Source organism: Onychostruthus taczanowskii, unplaced genomic scaffold (genome assembly GCF_017590055.1).
Source record: "Onychostruthus taczanowskii isolate IOZ18803 unplaced genomic scaffold, ASM1759005v1 scaffold100, whole genome shotgun sequence".
Taxonomy (NCBI): Eukaryota; Metazoa; Chordata; class Aves; order Passeriformes; family Passeridae; genus Onychostruthus; species Onychostruthus taczanowskii.
In genome coordinates this window covers 33,658-52,021 of record NW_024496527.1, presented here as the reverse complement: position 1 = coordinate 52,021, position 18,364 = coordinate 33,658, and the positions used below count along the sequence as shown (strand labels likewise).

The 18,364-nt window shown below is 45.5% G+C and overlaps 1 protein-coding gene across 1 annotated transcript in view; it reads right to left on the bottom strand.

The window, feature by feature from the left end:
- The window catches only part of DDHD1 (DDHD domain containing 1), a 62,403-nt gene extending 44,045 nt beyond the window's left edge, over nucleotides 1–18,358 (bottom strand). Inside the window, exons 1-2 of the mRNA XM_041410263.1 lie at nucleotides 17,618–18,358; nucleotides 3,525–3,698 (exon numbers count right to left, since the gene is read on the bottom strand). Of these exons, the coding sequence (XP_041266197.1) occupies nucleotides 3,525–3,698; nucleotides 17,618–18,305 (862 nt within the window). The 5' untranslated portion in view covers nucleotides 18,306–18,358. The remainder of the gene's footprint in view (nucleotides 1–3,524; nucleotides 3,699–17,617) is intronic.
- Between the last annotated feature and the right edge of the window lie 6 nt (nucleotides 18,359–18,364).

Below are 18,364 nucleotides of genomic sequence, written 5' to 3'. Positions count from 1 at the left end.
TCCATATGAGTTTTTATACAGTGAGAAAAAACTATTTGAAAGCTAAGAGGGAAAAAAACAACAAAAATCAGCCCTTCCAAATACAATTTTTAGAGGTTTTGTGGCCTTGACCACACGCTGAAATTCTGTAAGAAAAAACCCCATAGAGTTCTGCTGTCTCAAAATCAATGCATTGAAATATTAATTCTAACTGACAGGATTCTTTATTTTTCTATGTCTGTCATGGAATCACAGAGTATTTTCTGGCAGAGGGACTGCTGGGGTTCATCTGCTCCAATCCTCCCCACAGATCAGGATCAACTTCAAAGTCAGATCCAATTTCAGGTTTGAATCAGGTTGCTTGGGTGATTTCCAGCTGCATTTTGAGCATCTCTCTGTGCAAGTACAAAGAGCTGTATCTGTTCCTATCCTACCTTCCCATCCCATAAATAAAGCTTTCAGCTTCACTCCGTCATCACTAAATGAATATAGCTGAAAAAGATCATGGAGCAATGGATGACAGGAACTTAAAACTGGTCTTGTTTTATCTGACAGCAGCCTGGATATGCCAGAAATCTCTGCAAAATGCTGTCCCTTGGATGGGCTACTTCAGAGAGGTGCTGAACTCACTGTCTGCCTAAATATGAAGAAAAGGCAGTTTCTAAATCTTCTGCCATTCTGTAAATTTTAAGTTTATTCACTGCTACATAGATGTCCCTCTCCAGCTCTCCTGGAGCCACTTCAGGCCCTGGAAAAGGCTCTGAGCTCTCCCAGGAGCCTTCCCTTCTCCATGTGAGCACCCCCAGCTCTCCCAGCCTGGCTCCAGAGCAGGACACAGAACTCAGGGAGATAATCCCTTCCCTTGACCTGCTGGCCAAGCTCCTTTTGATCAAAAAGTGCCTCATTTCTGCACCCTGCCATTAAAACAACAATTTATCTGATGCACTGAAGGGGATCAGGCACCAAGAGGAGTCACTGGCATCAGGCATCATAAACCAAGCTCCTTTTTTATTAAATGCAATTAAATGCTTTGTGAGGATGAAAATCAAAATGCAAATTACAGATTGCTCAGCACAGGAGTGATCTCCAGGCTGCCCCATGGAAAACAGAGCCTGGGGAATCACTCTCTGTCATCTGTGCTTTCTGTTCCCTTCTGCATTTAAAGCTCCTTGCGCTCCCAAAAACACAAAATACTTTTTTTTTTTTGCAAAGAATAACACAACCAAATGTCAGCATGGGCATTATGTTATATGTGGGCTGCAGGTTGAAGACCCTCCTCCTGAATAATTCTGCACTTTCAGAGGAAGGTTTGCTGGATTAACAGTTTAATAATGGGCCATTTATCCCTCCTATCACCACCAAGAGCCCTGGAAGAAGCTCGGTGATTTCCTTGTTAACACGCTGCAATCCAGGATTAATACATTTAATACAATTAATAGAATTAATAAATTTAATCACTGGAGTAATTCTTGGTACAAAGGGGCTGTTACAGCAGCCTGTATTAATTTTGCTGAGGAATCAGAGGGCATGGCCAATTTTTCATCTCTCACAAGGTTTTATCACAGCACAGGGAACAGTCACTTTGCTTCCCAATGGATATTTCCAGATTTATCTCAACTTTCACTGATCATAAATAACAGGTACCTGTAAACCCTGATGGCACCAAAAACTGCTTCGTACAGGATGCAATTACAACAAAATGGAGCATTTAAGAAATTTATGAACTGAATTCAGCTAATTTTGTTTATTTCACCAGTTGCAGGGCTTCTCCCAGTGCCACTGCAGATGGCATTTGTGGATGCCAGAGGATCCAAGAGGTACTGAGAGGCAAATCAGAATGACAAAACCACTTTTCACACACTGCCAGCTGTAACAGTTCTGCATCTCTCCTACTATTACCAAAACACCCCGTTGAAACCTACTGGTGACTTGACAAATATACCATTGAAATGATGCCATGCATAGCTTGGGATTTTTGTTTGGTTTTTTGGGGTTTGCTTTTTGGTTATGCCTTTTTTCTTTTCTGACTTTGGTTTCAGAAGAGGCACTGGCACCTGAATTTGGAGTTTTTCTGATCTTTTACATTTTCATAGATGTGGTCATATCTGTCTCATCACTCTCCTCAGTCCATCCAACATCAAATCTGAAGATTTCTGTTCCATAGTTCAGACTTTATCTGAAAAAATCCCAACCCTGATCTCTCTTATTTACTCTATAAGGAGAATGCAAGTACCACTGCAGCCTTCCCTCAAAAAATTAAACCACCAAAGGCTGGGAGCACTTGGCAACCACAAAGATTTGCTTTCCATGTAAAAAACCATAAATCCCTGCCACTAACAACCCTGAGCTCCGTGCCTCTGGGACAATAAATCAGAAATACAGGTAGAAGTGCCTTCCAGAAGGATGTTTGCACAGGCACAGCGCTGTGGCTCAGGGCTCACACCACTTCATGCACATTTTGGACAGAGCTGTTCCAGCAGGAAATTGTTCTGCAGCCTTGGCCAGGTGAAAAGATATTTTAAAGCAGCAAAAATAAGGAAAAAAAATATTCATAAAGTCCTCACTAGTTTTAAAGGGGAGTCAGAAACTCTCTGTAATGCTGAAAAAAACTCCCTATATCAACAAATGACACTTCAGTTTTTCTGTCAGTGATTACTGAATTACCCTGAGTATTGCTGGGCTTCCAGTTTATGAACAAGGCTTCACTTGTGTGGTCACACATAAGAAGTCATGGCCAAAACACAGCCATTCCCACACTGTCTAACTGCTTTGCACAAAGCTCCACTTCAAAAATAAAGTTTCTTTGTAAAGAATAACACAACCAAATCCCTGCTGAAATATCTTGAGGGCCCTCTGTCCTTGCAGCTTGTGGTTTGTAGATTGCTCAAGCAAGAGACAGCCAAAGTGTGAAGGGCAAAAATACTGAATTTTTGCTGTGCAATACCTGCTCTGAGCAATCAATCCAACTTTAATGTGTACATTAAGTAACAGACCAGTAATTTCAGAATTTTGAAAATGTTCCATGCAGCAGAGCAAGATTCCCAGCAACACTACCTGGACATCCTCAGCCTGCTCATTAAAATGTAAGGACTTCCCCAACAGAATGAATGGCCAAGATTTACTGCAGCTGAAAACTAATAAATCCAGCCTGAATCAAAATGGAAAATGGAATGTGATTTGTAAAAATGATCCCACTCCCTTTAGGGCAGAATTGGGGATGCTGAGAGAATTAGGGATTGCAGAGAGCCATCAGCCAGTTTGCCTTTGGACACTGACTCCTCTTGTCCCATCAGGAGATTTTAGTTTGAAATGAGATTTCAAACATAATTAGAAGATATGAAACACAACGGGAACAAGAAGTTTCTGTAATTTTTACAGCATTCCCCAAATGTGCTGCAGCAGGAAATCCCACAATGAAAAATGGGAGAACAAACTGATATTCCCCAATTTATAGGATAAAAAAACCAAAGATCACACTCTTACTGAAGATAAAGCAGACCTCAAGTGTCCAAAAAAATGTATTATAGTGATCTAAACAATCTTACCCTCCTTGCCATCAACAGGTTTGGATATTTCCATTTCAAAGCTCTCCTGCAGCTGCTGGCCTTTGAAGCGGTTCAGATGCTCCTGCTCTATTAAATTACTTTCCTCCTCTTCCAGAGGTTGCCAAGTGCCATCAATAAACCACTGTCCACGCATTACAGGGATCTTTTCCGTCTCTAAAAAAATAAAAATACAAAAAAAAAAGAGGGTTTTTTAAAGCAACCAATCACAAATTGAGAGCAGGAAATGTAGTGTGATCTGCAAACCTGAGCTAATGAGATTTCCCAGCTGTGTGTGAGGATGAGAGAGATGGACAGGAAAACAGAATCCCAGAATGGTTTGGGTTGGAAGAGACCTTAAAATGCACACAGTGCCACCCCTGCCACGGCAGGGACAACTTCCACTACCCCAGCTTGCTCCAAGCCCTGTCCAGCCCAGTCTGGGACGCTGCCAGGGCACTTCCAACAACACAAATTACACAACAATTAGCATAAATGATGGTATTTAGAAACTCAAGTTGTTTTTTTTTTTAAAAATTAAAATCAATGTTTTACTGAGGGCTGGTTTTGGCATCTGCTGTTCTCGTTTCGGTTCTCCAAACGAGGAATGTGGGAACTCAGCATTTGCTATGCACGTGGCAGAAGAGAAATCTCTTAAAAAAATATAACTTGGTGCTTATTGTATATCAAACTGTGCTTCACTGCTGCCCACATTTACAACATTGAACAAAAATTCCCCTCTTATACCCAGGACAGTGACATCCACTGTAACTCAGCTTTGAATTCCTCCTCCTGCATCTGGAAAATCAAGGATTCAGCAAGCCTCAAAGATCCCAAAACCAGGTTTTTATGAGATTAAGACAGATTTGGGTCTGCTGAGAGCACAGAGCAGTGGGACCAGTGACCTCCAGTGCACACTGGGAGTGTACATGTGTGTGTGTGTATATATACTTATATATATATTTATATACAACTATATATATATAAAAAATATATACACATATATACACATTTATACATATAAATATATATATTTATACATATATGTACCTTTTTATATATATACACACATATCCATATATATACATACACATATATAGACACATATATATATATATGTTTGTATAGACTGACTCAGCCAAAAGCAAATATCCTGTTTGTGTTACACTTATCACAAAGATTTAGCTCTACAAAGCAAATAAGAACTCAACCACAAAAAAAGGCTTAAAAAAAAAAAAAGGAGATGAGGGGAAAAAAATAGGCTTCACTGCTCCAAGATCTGTTCTGACCTGGAGTGTGGAAAAAAAGCTGGTAAGGAGAAATTGGAAAAGAAACAAGAGATGCAAACATGCAGTTAATGAAATTCAGGTGTAATTAAACATGGAGCAATAGATTTCAGAGTGACTGAGCACAGGAGGGATCTCTTTGATCTCTCAGCACAGCTGGGAGGGGTGACCCAGCCACGGGCAGAGGTTTTTGGTCTGGTCCCAAAGCTCAGGTCCCAAAAACTCCTGGTTCTGTGCTGCCTCCACTACAGACACACCAGCAGTGCTGGCTGTGCCCAAAAGTCACTTCCAAAGTCACCGACTGCTGCCAGGTGAGAACGTGACAGAGAACTGCAAACACCTCCACAGTTCACTCAGAACCCCTCACCTCCTCTGAAGTTTTCACCCCTCAAGCCACAAAAACAAAAGGAAAGTCACCTCAAAATCATCTCCCCGCTGGGCAAGCAACACTCCAAAGGTGCCACAGACAATTTGGAAGCTTTTCTGTACCAGATTTACAGGAAAACACCACTTCCACAGCCCCAGCAGTGCCGAGCAGCTCCCACCTCTGTGGCAGCAGGAGGGCACACAGCTGGGTGATGGCACCTTGGCACAGCTGGCAAGGAAAGGTGAGCAGCAGGAAAACACAGAAATAGTGCCAGAGCCAGTTCTGCCATCCTGCCCTCCTAAAATAGCTGCTCCAGGTGGGAGCAATTGCTGTGTGCTGGATTCCTGCTGCTGGGGGTGTTCATGGTCCATCAGCTTGAATAAAGAGGTTGGGGTGCTCTAAGGGTGTGGAAATTAATCCTTGAAAATACCAGAAAAACCAAAGTTCTGAGTGGCTGTAAAATGCACAAGTCAGCAGTGCCTGCAAGTTGCACAGCAAATTCAATATTTCATGAAAATTTAGATTAACTTTGGAGTCTACATCCCATCAATGCAGGGATGGGTGAAAGATGAACATTTATTTTTCATGAACTGAAAGTTAACCACACCAGTCTCTTTCCTTAACCTCTGCTGCATTCCCAGATATTTCACACCTGTCAGAAATCCACATTTTTCAGCGCACACAGATCCAGCCGGGCTGCCCTCCCAAACAAAGCTCTGTCTGTAGGAAGAAATGAAATGTGAGGGGAGATAAAGGCTCCCATTGTGGCTGCAGCAGCGACAGGGCTACGTCAGATGTTAATCCTCACTGGGAAAATCTGTGAGCAATTCCTTAATTCTTGACTAAGCAGCCTGATGAGGCTCCATTCACTGAATCCACAGGCAGAGATATGGTTTTTTTTAAATAATAATCATATGAATACTATTTTGTACTCCAAACTAAGTGAACACAAGACACCTCTTTTTTGAGTTTTGAAGGGCTTCAAGTTTTTCACATGGGAATTTCCACCTACAGATCTCTAAAATTCTAACTATCAAGTATTAAAATAAATATTTTCAGGCTCTTTTTGCCTGAGAGAAACTTTCCCAGAGTGGTTCCTTACAAGAGCAGTCCACAGCACTCAACAGCAGCTCTCAAACGTATCTTGAGCCCTTCCCAGAAAGGCTCAGCCAGGAAAAACTGTTTGAATTGAGAAAAATTTTCACATAAAATCTCTGCAGAACACTTGAGTTTGGGAATAAATGTGATATTTGGCTTTGGAAAGGGTGTTCATACGCAAATATAAATTATTTTCAGATCCAAAGGCAATTAAGGAGGTTTGAAAAACAGAGTGAGGCAGTTCTGTTTTCCAGCTCTGTGGGATTTTGGGGGGACCAAGGAATTGCCTTCTTTTCTTTTTCCCCACTCCCTCCTCTAAACAGTTGCACACCCTCAGAGCAGCCAAACCAGCCTGAACCACAAACTTCTTTTATTTCCCATCACAAGCTGGGGGGGCAGGTTTGAACCCTGAGCTACAGGAAAGCCTCAAGAGAAAACCACCTGGAAGGGGAGGAGGATGAAGCCAGAAAATGACATTTCCTGCCATCAGCAGCACGGTTTGGCTCTCAGAAACCTGAACACAGCCCTGCAGAACTGAGAGAATCAAATCTGGGATCACAGCACACAAAACCCACATTTCCTGTGGAGCCAGGCTGGGAGAGCTGGGAATGTTCCCCTGGAGAGGAGAAGGCTCCAGGGAGAGCTCAGAGCCCCTGGCAGGGCCTGAAGGGGCTCCAGGAGAGCTGGAGAGGGACTGGGGACAAGGCATGGAGGGACAGGACACAGGGAATGGCTTTAAACTAAAACAGGAGAGATTAGGAGGGAATATTAGGGAGAAATTAGGGTTGGCACGCCCTGGCACAGGGTGCCCAGAGCAGCTGTGGCTGCCCCTGGATCCCTGGAAGTGTCCAAGGCCAGGCTGGACAGGGCTTGGAGCAGCCTGGGATGGTGGAAGGTGTCCCTGCCATGGCAGGGGTGGAATGGGATGGGATTTAAGGTCCCTCCAACCCAAACCATCCCCTGACTCTCTGACAACCTCCAATTCTATGACAAACTCGTTGAGAGATTGAATTAAAAACAAGTTTAAAAATAATGGCCTTGCAAAAAGACCGGGTATTTTAGAGAATTAAAACTGCGAAAGATGCATTGCAGCAAGACCACGTGGGATAAAAATATAAGTGATTGGTGTTAAAATAATAACAACACTGTGTAGCAAAAGGTAATAGGTTAAAAAAACATTTATAAGGTATTGTAACCTATTACCTTATTAAGAAATAAGTGAGCTTTTGATAGAATAGCATTAAGTTTTACATCTCTTGTGTCTCACTATTCATCAAGACTGATAATGGAAGAAAATTCTTTAAAACACCTCTCAGTTCCCCCATCTCTGTACAAGCTGATAAAACCAACAACAACCAAATTTCTGAAGGCCACCAGCTCCAAAAGCAAGTGAGACTTCATAAATGAAAACAGGGAAGTGCATCAGTGGTAATTCCATGGAATACTCGGGATGGGGTGGGGAAAGAATTCCACACAAGGGGTTTTTCAGTAAAATCTGTGACACTGGGAGAGAGGTTCCTAACCACAGCTCCTCTGTTTAATCCTGCATGGGGCTGTCACTGAAACACTCCCAGGTTTAGTCCAGAAGACTTGATGCAAACTCGTGACAGCAAAGAGCATTAAAAAGTGATGAACCACAATTGCCATTTCAGCACCCAATTTCACCAATTTTTTAGCTCTCACTTATCCACCTTCAATAAATTCATTCATTCTTGCATATTCAGATATTTCAGAAAGCTTAAACTACATTCTTCCAGCTACTTTTGTTTTATGGAAGAGTAAAAAACACTGGAATTGCATCATGTTGTAATTTAATTTATTTTTCCTCAATATAGAAATCCAAATCTATAACATGAAGTGTTATTTATCCTTATCCCTACAATCTCAATCCCTAGGAAAGGATTTGCCTTGGTTTCTTTACTGCCTTAAGTCTTACACCATATAATCTGCAGCTGGCAGTGCTTCAGACTGAAAGATATCAACATATTTGACTAGTTATACACTTCCATGGTTTATTTATAAAAGAATTTCTAAATAAATCTGAATGGTGGAGATTTAAAGTAGATGAAAACCACTTAATTTTAATTAGTCACACGTATTTTACCACTTTTAGAGGAAATCAGTTTAAGAGATTTACTCTGCAACAAAGGATTTATTTTTGCACAAATGGATCTTTTTTTCCCCCTTGAAAATCCAAAGAATATAAGAATACAAGTGCTGTAATTAATGGTGTGATAAGAACATGAGTGATTTGCATTATGATAATCACCAAAATCCCCATAATAACGAGAATTATGTTAAAATAAAAACTGTAGGCAACATACAAACTACTGCATGTGTGTAGTATATGTGTATAACCCAGCTACTCCTCCTTCATGAAGATCTTTAAAACTGTCTGATCACATCTAATAGAAATTGGAATAAAAACCTGGCTAATCCATCACAATAAAGTCATAAGTGAGCAGAATTTGCCTTAATTTCCCTTCTAACACATCAATTCCATCCTTCATTTCCTGCCACCACATTGGACAGCCTTAAATTTCAATTTTTGCACAGCTCAAAGGAGCCTTTTTCACCTGCCTTGATTCAGGAGCACACAACTGTGAAAAAAGTGAGATAATACAGAGATAAGAACTCAATTGCTGGCCAAGTCCAGGCACTCCTGGCACTCTGCAGCCATCAGTCCCGAGACACTTATGATGATTTACCCACAAATGAGATCTAAAAGGTTAATAGAATATTCAGAGGCTCAGAAATTTAAATTAAAGCTGCTCAAATTGACAACTCCCAGCTCTCCAAGCCCAAAGCCAAGAAGTCAGGCAAGAAACACAAGCTTATAAAACACTACCAGGTCGAGATGTTTTTCAGTGCAGAAATTTCAGATTGCTCCTTTTGGTGTTGTAACATTTCCTTAAATTTGATTTCCTTCTTACTGCAGTGGCAAAAAATTTGCAGCATGTGAGAATAATATCTGCACAAGCTGAAGGCAACTTGGGGGCTGTAAATATGACATCTAAAACTGAAAGTTAGTGAAATAATGAAATGCTCACACATTTACCAAGGACCTGGCCTGAAACAATTCCAGGGATGGGGCATCCACACTTCTCTGGGCAACCTAGGTGGCACTGCCTATCTAAATGAAGAAATACATATAAAAAAAGTAAAAATGTAAAAAAAAAGTATGTAAAAATACATTAAAAACTATATTCCCAAATATATTGCAGAATAACATCAAGAGAGTGCTGTTAGAGAATTTTTAAAAAATTTGTTATCCATTCCTATTATTTCAAGTCTAAAATCGTGCTCTGGGTATATTTCATCAGGAACTTTAGGGATAGAACAAGGAGATATGAGTTTAAACTGAAAGAACTGCAATTTAGTTTAGGTATGTGCAAGGTTTAGATATGTGAGGATGGTGATGTTGTAATAAAACAGCCCCAAACTAAAATTGCATTATTTCATGTTTGCTACCTAACATAACACACTAAAACTTCTTTCTTTTTTAAAAAAAAGCTTAACATTGCACACCTTTCCAGCTCTCCTCCACTTTGTTTCAGAACACAGCAGGTGACTGACTCTTAAATAAATGGAAGCTCTTGTTTGATCCCAGCCTGGTGACCTCCCTTTGTTCAACCACAGCCACGTGTGACCCATCCTGCTCTGGCAAAAGGAAAAATCCTGCAGAGGAGTTCAAGGGTGAAGCCTCACCAAGCTTCAGAGGGACACAGAGCTGGGACTGAGCTGAACAGAGATTTCACTCACTGAGCAATAAAAATCATCATTTTGCTGCTTCAACCAGTAACTTCCAGTTGCTCCATTGAAGCAATTTGTAAATTCCAGGTGCAAATTACATTTGAGTTTCAATCCCACTGGCACAGGTGGGATTTTCCTTCCAGAGCAGCTCAACCTGTGAACCTGTGTTTGCTCCACAGCTGGATGACAAAGGCAGGAATAGATGTTTTTTCTCTGCTGCAAACATTGCCTCTGATTTACCAAGACTGCCTGAAGTATTCCAGCCTAAAAGTGCTTTTCCCTGAACTGTTTTTAGTCCATTTACACTGTGAATCCAGCAATGAGGAATGAAAGGGTGCTCTGTGGGGCTGGCTCCAGTCAAACACAGAAGGAGCCCCACAAAAAGTCATGAATGTGCTCCAAGTCATCAACTGTAAATCACCCCAAAACATAGAATCACAAAATGTTTGGGTAGGGAGGGAAATTCAAGATCATTTTGTTCCACCCGTGCCATGGCAGGGACACCTTCCCCTATCCCAGGCTGCTCCAAGCCCTGTCCAGCCTGGCCTTGGGCACTTCCAGGGATCCAGGGGCAGCCACAGCTGCTCTGGGCACCCTGTGCCAGGGCCTGCCCACCCTAATTTCTCCCTAATATTCCCTCCTAATCTCTCCTGTTTTAGTTTAAAGCCATTCCCTGTGTCCTGTCCCTCCATCCCCTGTCCCCAGTCGCTCTCCAGCTCTCCTGGAGCCCCTTCAGGCCCTGCCAGGGGCTCTGAGCTCTCCCTGGAGCCTTCTCCTCTCCAGGGGAACATTCCCAGCTCTCCCAGCCTGGCTCAAGGACATAATTTTGTCAGGAAGGATTTTCCTGGTTTAAGGCAACAGTTTTTTACTATATCCACAATTGCTCTTTCCACAGACCTGATCCTGGTGGTCCAAGCCAAAATCTTAAAGCTCACTTTACAGGCCATGTCAAGCAGGAAGAATTCATCCAAAAAAAAAAACCAAAACACCAAAACCAAAAAACTCAGACTGTCAGAACATGAAATGGGCTGCAGTTTTAAATTTAGAATTGTATTTTTATTGAATTCTTATCCATTAAAACAGTTCACTAATTTTCAATCCTGGTGTACAAAGCACTTCCACCACTGGCATTTGCTGCTGGAACCACTGAGTTTGTCCTTTATCAGCCCTTTCCCCCCAGGGAGACCTGCACTTCTTAAAAACCACAAAAGAACAACTCCTGAGCCACATGACCAACACGTGAGCACCTCCCAAAAGTGATTGTGTGCTCCCAGCCCATCCCCAAAAAGCCACAGGGCTTTTGCACAATCCCACCTTCACACTCTGAGTGTGCTCTGCTGAAAACCCTGCTGAGTTCCTCAGCTCCACCAGCAGACAAACAGGTTCCTGGATTATCCTCCAAAAGAAAGAAGAGCAAGATTGTCCCAGTGCACACCTCAGACCTGCCACTAATGAGCAAAATGACAGCAAAGGTTATTAAGCCCTTGCATGGCTTCAACTCCTCCCTTCTCCACCCCAGGGATTATTTTTCTGTGCTCTCCTCCTGAACTCCCTTCCTCCATCTTCTCCAGGCCAACTCCAGAATTCCCCAGCTTTCATCTCTATGTTTAAATTTTCCCTCATTTTTTTTCCTAACCCTGTAGGGTTTCTCCTACCAGAAAACCAGTAGGATTTTCCCAGAAACCCAGAATGATTTTGTTTGGGAGGGACCTTAAAGACTCCCCTGCCATGGCAGGGACACCTTCCACTGTCCCAGGTGGCTCCAAGGCCTGTCCAGCCTGGCCTTGGGCACTTCCAGGGATCCAGGGGCAGCCACAGCTTCTCTTGGCAACACTTTCAGTTTCTTTCATTGTAAATTTCACTGCCTGGAATCCCACTTGAATCTCGTGTTTGTGTGTTCACTAATCCTGCTATTTACAACATTTATTTTCTGTGCAGTTTCCCCTCTCCAGCCACTCACGCAGATCACATCCCACCAGTGACCTTTTCTCTCTTACACTCAAACCACTCCCTCCCCTCACTGTTTTCAACCTTAGAGATTCTCTGAGACAACTGATCCTGCTTCTTATTCTAATTTTTTGTTATTTTGCAGATTTTTTTCTTCCATCTAGGCCTTCTGCTCACTGACTGGCACAGCTCTTACACATCCTTGTGCTGCTCCAAGAGCTCTGGACAAGGTGTTGGTTGGTGCTTTCAGTGTTGTTATTCCCTAAAAGAGCATCACACACACAAAAATTCACCTGTCACCAGTCCTTAATTCAACTCTGTCACCTCCAAATTCAATCCCACCCTATTCCTTTGATCTCAGCACTGCCCAACCCTTCAAGCCTGAATGAAGTCAGAGCAGAACTCCTCATCCTCCTCATCCCACAAACATTTCCTGCTGCCACAGGTACAGCAGAAAACAGCCCTCTCACCCACAACTTGTAATCCAAATATTCCCTCCACCTCTGCCTTTGTCCTTGTGGACCAAATCCAGCAGGAGAAGTGCTGGCCCACATCAAAGGACAAGCAGAACTCCCCAAGCCGTGTCCTTCCTTAGGCACACTGCTGTAGCTGAACTGGAGAATTATTTTGGTCCCATTTAAAGGAGAAAGACAACAGGTTAATTTTTATTAAATATGCTTAAATAAATCATAAAAGCTGAGGGCAGGGAAGAAACTTGCCCTCAGAGACACATCCCAAGCGCTGCCACCCCAACCCCCCTGGCCTAGTGGAAGCATCCCAAAATTCCCAAGCTCTCTCTGCTGGGAGGCCACAAAAAACCCTTAAAATACACACAAAAAAATGTGATTTAATACAAGGAACACTGAAAGTTATTTCATTTAAGTGTGTTAGGTCACAGAATCCCAGAGGGGTTTGGGCTGGAAAGAACCTTAAATCCCATCCCATTCCATCCCTGCCATGGCAGGGACACCTTCCACTGTTCCAGGTTGTTCCAAACCCTGTCCAGCCTGGCCTGGAACACTTCCAAGCCCTTTGGTCAGGAAGGAATTGGCGAAAAACTAAGCTACAAGATGTTTTTTGAAAGGATGGCACAGTAAAAACAGACAGAAAAAAGAACCCAGAAAGATTTTGAGTAGTGGAAGCAAAGTTTCACCTTTACAAAGCAAACTGTCAGTGTTTTATCTGCCAAAGGATTACACATCTAGAGATAAAAAAAAAGCCATAAAATTTTATTCAGGACTTCAGCCTTCAATCAAAAGGTCCTTTATATAAAGGAAATTATCAACCAAGTTCAAAGACTATCCAACACACCAAAACCAACATTCTAAGTGTGCTGTAAAATGACAAAAAACACTGCTAAAACCACACTAAACCAAATGAAAATCACAAACAATTATAAACTCTTGATTTCATTCCCTTAATTTTCATCTTGATCAAGAAGGCAGCTAAAAGGTTTTTTTAAAGCAGCCCAATTCCAGTCTGAGCAGAGAGATCTTAATTTTAAGACTCAGTGGTCCACTCTGTATTCACACGTATTTCCAGATTAAATTCAGTAAAATAACTGTTGTATCAGTACATCTTCACTCAGGGATGGTTCTAGTGAACAAATTTGTTTTTAAATACAAAAATAGGCTTTTTACTTAATAGACTTCAGTGACTCTTAGGTAGAAAAATAATATAAACAAAAAACCCCCCAACTTTACCAAACCTTTGTCTTGGAGTGGAGTAATTTAAATAAATACAGGCAACTTTACAACCTACACATGAAAAAAAGCCTGGAAAAAGCAAATACTTGACAGGACAAGGGTAGCATTTTGGGGACAAACCCACAAGCCAGAAAACAGGGCAGAGTCACCCAGAAATTCACAGACCACGGATTTAAGAGTCACAGAGGAGTTTGAGAACTCCACTGACAAACTCCAGAGCAACATGGTTGTAAATCAGCCCTCTTCAACTGGGAGGGCTGAAAAGGGCTGGATAATTTAAGATTTAAACAGAAGACCCTTGTATAAAATATCACACTTGTCATCTCCACAGAAAACAAGAAAAAGCCTGCTCCAAATTACTGACTTATCTGCAAGCCCACACGAAGAATTTTCATCCTCTTGAACCATTTTTGCTGGTTCTACAGCACTAATTAAATAAATCCCAGAGGTCACAAGGTAAGGATGAAATTCTCAGTAATTAATCTGCTCAAATTGTAACTCAGGCTGGTATTCCCGATGTTACCAACGAATCCTGCAGCGAGCTTAAAATGCAGATATAAAAAAGAAATATTCCTGCACGTGCCAAGCTATAACCAACGTTTCCCTGGCATTGTGATGCCCCAGGAATTGCCAGCTGAGGAACCAACTGCTCAGTGTGGTGGCTGTGTGAGAGCAGCCTCCTCTGGAATCCAGCACACACACAAAAAAGGGCAAAATAACAAAGAGAAAAACCTTTTGACCTTTGCTCTGAGCTGAACCATGAATCAGCAAAACTAGACAGTAGTTTCTGTACTCTTCAACAAGCACCTCAGCACATTTTAAGGCAGTTGTACTCATCATACCTCACGCTTGTGTGGTCAGAGAGGAGGATTCTCCTGCCTCACTCACAGCTGGTTTGACACATCCACGTCGGGGCAGCAGCCACCCTTTGGATCCAGAATTACACACATGCTACCAAAAGGGAGTAATATGGGAATTATGGCTGCACCAAGGCCTTCAAGGGCCCAGGTAAGACTGAATCCTGGGATCTGACCTTGCTGTTTTCTCTGATCTGGATGCAGCAGTTGGGAAGAATGGGAGAAAGGCACTCATAGGGAACAGAGGCAAGGAAATGTGCAGTGAGGAAGTTACACCAAAAGGCACCAGAAGCCCCTTAAAGGACCAAAAGTTGATCTCAGCCCTGTGAAGGACTGGACCTGCTAATAAGAAAAGACTTGAGCACTCCCCTTAATCAGCTTTCTGAGGGCTAGAAATCATCCCCGTCATTAGTCTGCTCAGGCCCAGGAGTTTATTCCTCCCTGCCTCTGGTGCTAACCTCTGGGAATCTCTCCTTTCCAGCACCAGAAATCGTCTCTGCACAGCCCATGCTGTCATCTGAAACATCTGCTCTTCGAGCTTAATGAGACTGAATCAGCTTCCAAAATGGACAAGGCACGGTGTCAAGAAATTAAACCTTTAAGCTGCTGACGAGTGCAGCCTCTTGCTCCCATTACCAGGAGCAATCCTGCCTCACCTGACAGCTCTGCTCACTCCTTCCCCCCTCTCCCTATGGCACAGTTACAGGGATGGCAGCAGATTCCTCCTCCCCTGGCTGTCCTGCATCTTCTCTTCCCAGGAACCATGTGGCAGCTGCACCCAGTGCCAACAGCAAAGGAATCCAGAGTGGTGACAGGGAGAGGCAGCTCCAGTTTCTGCTCAAGAAGCTGTGCCCAGGCTCCTAGATCTGCATGCAGCAGTTGGGAAGAACGGGAGAAAGGCACTCATAGGGAACAAGAGGCAAGGAAATGTGCAGTGAGGAAGTTAAACCAAAAGGCACCAGAAGCCCCTTAAAGGACCAAAAGTTGATCTCAGCCCTGTGAAGGACTGGACCTGCTAATAAGAAAAGACTTGAGCACTCCCCTTAATCAGCTTTCTGAGGGCTAGAAATCATCCCCGTCATTAGTCTGCTCAGGCCCAGGAGTTTATTCCTCCCTGCCTCTGGTGCTAACCTCTGGGAATCTCTCCTTTCCAGCACCAGAAATCGTCTCTGCACAGCCCATGCTGTCATCTGAAACATCTGCTCTTCGAGCTTAATGAGACTGAATCAGCTTCCAAAATGGACAAGGCACGGTGTCAAGAAATTAAACCTTTAAGCTGCTGACGAGTGCAGCCTCTTGCTCCCATTACCAGGAGCAATCCTGCCTCACCTGACAGCTCTGCTCACTCCTTCCCCCCTCTCCCTATGGCACAGTTACAGGGATGGCAGCAGATTCCTCCTCCCCTGGCTGTCCTGCATCTTCTCTTCCCAGGAACCATGTGGCAGCTGCACCCAGTGCCAACAGCAAAGGAATCCAGAGTGGTGACAGGGAGAGGCAGCTCCAGTTTCTGCTCAAGAAGCTGTGCCCAGGCTCCTCCAGCTCACAACTTGTGTGGACTGAGACCTCTGCTTGCTCCTGGGGCTCAGTGTCTGTCTGCAGGGGTGATGACTTGAAAGACAGATACAGATTGTCACACAGGTGAACTGTACTGTCATTTATGGACCTCCCTCCTGTAAAGAGGCTGATAAATAAAGAGGGAAAACAACAGAAAGCCCTGGATTTCATCTCTGAAACAGCTCTGCTGCTCCCCTGAGACCCTCACCTGAGTCTCAAGATGAGAGAAACCTGCCTGCCCCTCTGCCAAGGCCATGCCAGGACACGCTCAGCTCCTCTGCAGCTCACTCTACTCCACGACATCTCCCTTGTCCTTGAGGGAATGCAGTTGGAAAGTAAATTCTCAGGACCAGCAGGTGAGCACAGCTTGTCACCCTCAGGAAAGCAGGGGTTCACTTGTCCAGCAAGACCCTTGAGCCCTTCCCACCAGGGGAAATGTGCAGGGATCTGGGCTCTCTGCCCCTCTTTCACTGCTGCTCCACAAGGTCTCCTGTCCCCCAGCAAAGGGCACACAAATGCAAGGGGAAGGGTGGCACAGGGGGTGTATTCCCACCTCATTTTGAAATTAAAGGGGAATTTCCCTCTATTGGAAGGGTAGGAATTAAGGATTATGTGTGTGTGAGATGCCTGTTGCCATTCCTCCAAGAGAAAGGAGGAGATATCCCACTTCACGCCTCCTCCCAGAGGGCAGGCGATAAGAAATGAAACAGAAAGCACAAGATCATAATTTCCTAATGGAGAGGACAAAGGTCACAAGGGGACAACCCCTGCTTCCATCATTCCTCACTGAAGATGAGGATCAAAGACATGTCTGTGGGAAGGAGGGAGTGGACAAACAACTGATGTTTCCACTCTGCTCCTTCTGAGGAAAGGTGTGCAGGGAGGGAACTGGGAGAGTGCTGAAGGCAAATATTCACCCTCACTCACCCTCTGCTTAGGAAAAAGGAGCATAAGAAGGTTCTCTGCCACCTTCCCTCCCACTTTCTCCCACATATGCCAAGAAACGAGCAGATGCCCAGCCTTCCCTTTTCCACGTCTCTAGTGCCAGGTGTGCATGCCCCAGATCGTGTCCTTCATGTCCGTGTGCAGGGGAGGTGAGAAGGGCGAAGATGCTCAGCTCCCTGTGCTGCTGCAAGTGGCTGATGTGCTCAGAACACCCTGACTGGAGGGCACCGCTCCTCCTCGGGGAGGGGGATGGCCCAGTGTCCCCTCTCTCAGGGATGCCCCAGTCTCTTCCCTCACAAGTGTCCCTGAGCCTCGGAAGGGGAATTCCCACTCCCTCCTCGCTCAGGTACGTGCTGGAGATGCGCACCGCGGGTCCGCTCTCTCCCTGGATAATTTATCCTAAATCCTTACACAGGAACACACCGGCAGCGAGCGCGGCCAGGGCACCAAAGGCCAGCCGTGTCCCCGCGGCGGGGTCACCCAGCGCGGCTCCGAGCTCACGGGGGATGCCCGGCATCCCTCCGGGGGACACCGCAGCCACCCCCCTTCCCCGCCTCCCCCCGGCCGGCACGGCGGCACTCACGGTTCCAATAGACGGGGTAGCTCTCGGCGCTGGCCACATCCACCTCGTAGAGCCCGCTCCGCACGCACACCGGCTCCACGGCCGCCGGCTCCCCGCCGCCGCCGCCGCCGCTGCCCAGGGCGCGGAAGGCCAGCTCGATGCGCAGCGAGTCGTAGCCGATGAAGGGCTTCCAGGTCTTGCGGTCCTCGCGGTAGAACCAGCGCACCTCCTCGGCGCCCAGCTCCCGCACCACCTCATAGCGGGGCCGGCCGCCGCCCGGCCGCCGCCTCTCGGGCAGCGCGGTGGCCGCCAGCGAGAAGCCGCTGCCGCCGCTGTCGCTGCTGCCCAGCCCCGCGCCCTCGCCCTCGCTGCCCTGGCCGCCCGTGCCCGTGGAGTAGCGCAGCGACGCGCCGGACTCGGCCGAGTCGAAGTCTCCGGCGGCGGCCTCGTCGCTGAGGCTGCGCTCCCGCGGCGGCGCCGCCGGCTCGGGGTCGCCCTCAGAGGAGGAGGTGGAGAGCGCGGCGCGGAGCGGCGGCTGCGGGCGGCGGGGCGGGCGGGCGCGGACAGCCGCCTCCTCCTCCTCCTCCTGCTCCGCCGCTTCCTCCTCCTCGCCGCGGCTCGGCCGCTCGTAGCCGCCGCTGCCGTAGCCGCCGGCTTGGCCGGGCAGGTGCCGAGCGCCCTGCGGCGAGCCGGGCTCGGAGTAATCCATGCCGCAGCGCGCCCTGCCCGGCGGGGCCGCCTGGCCTCGCCCCGCCCGCCCCCGCTCCC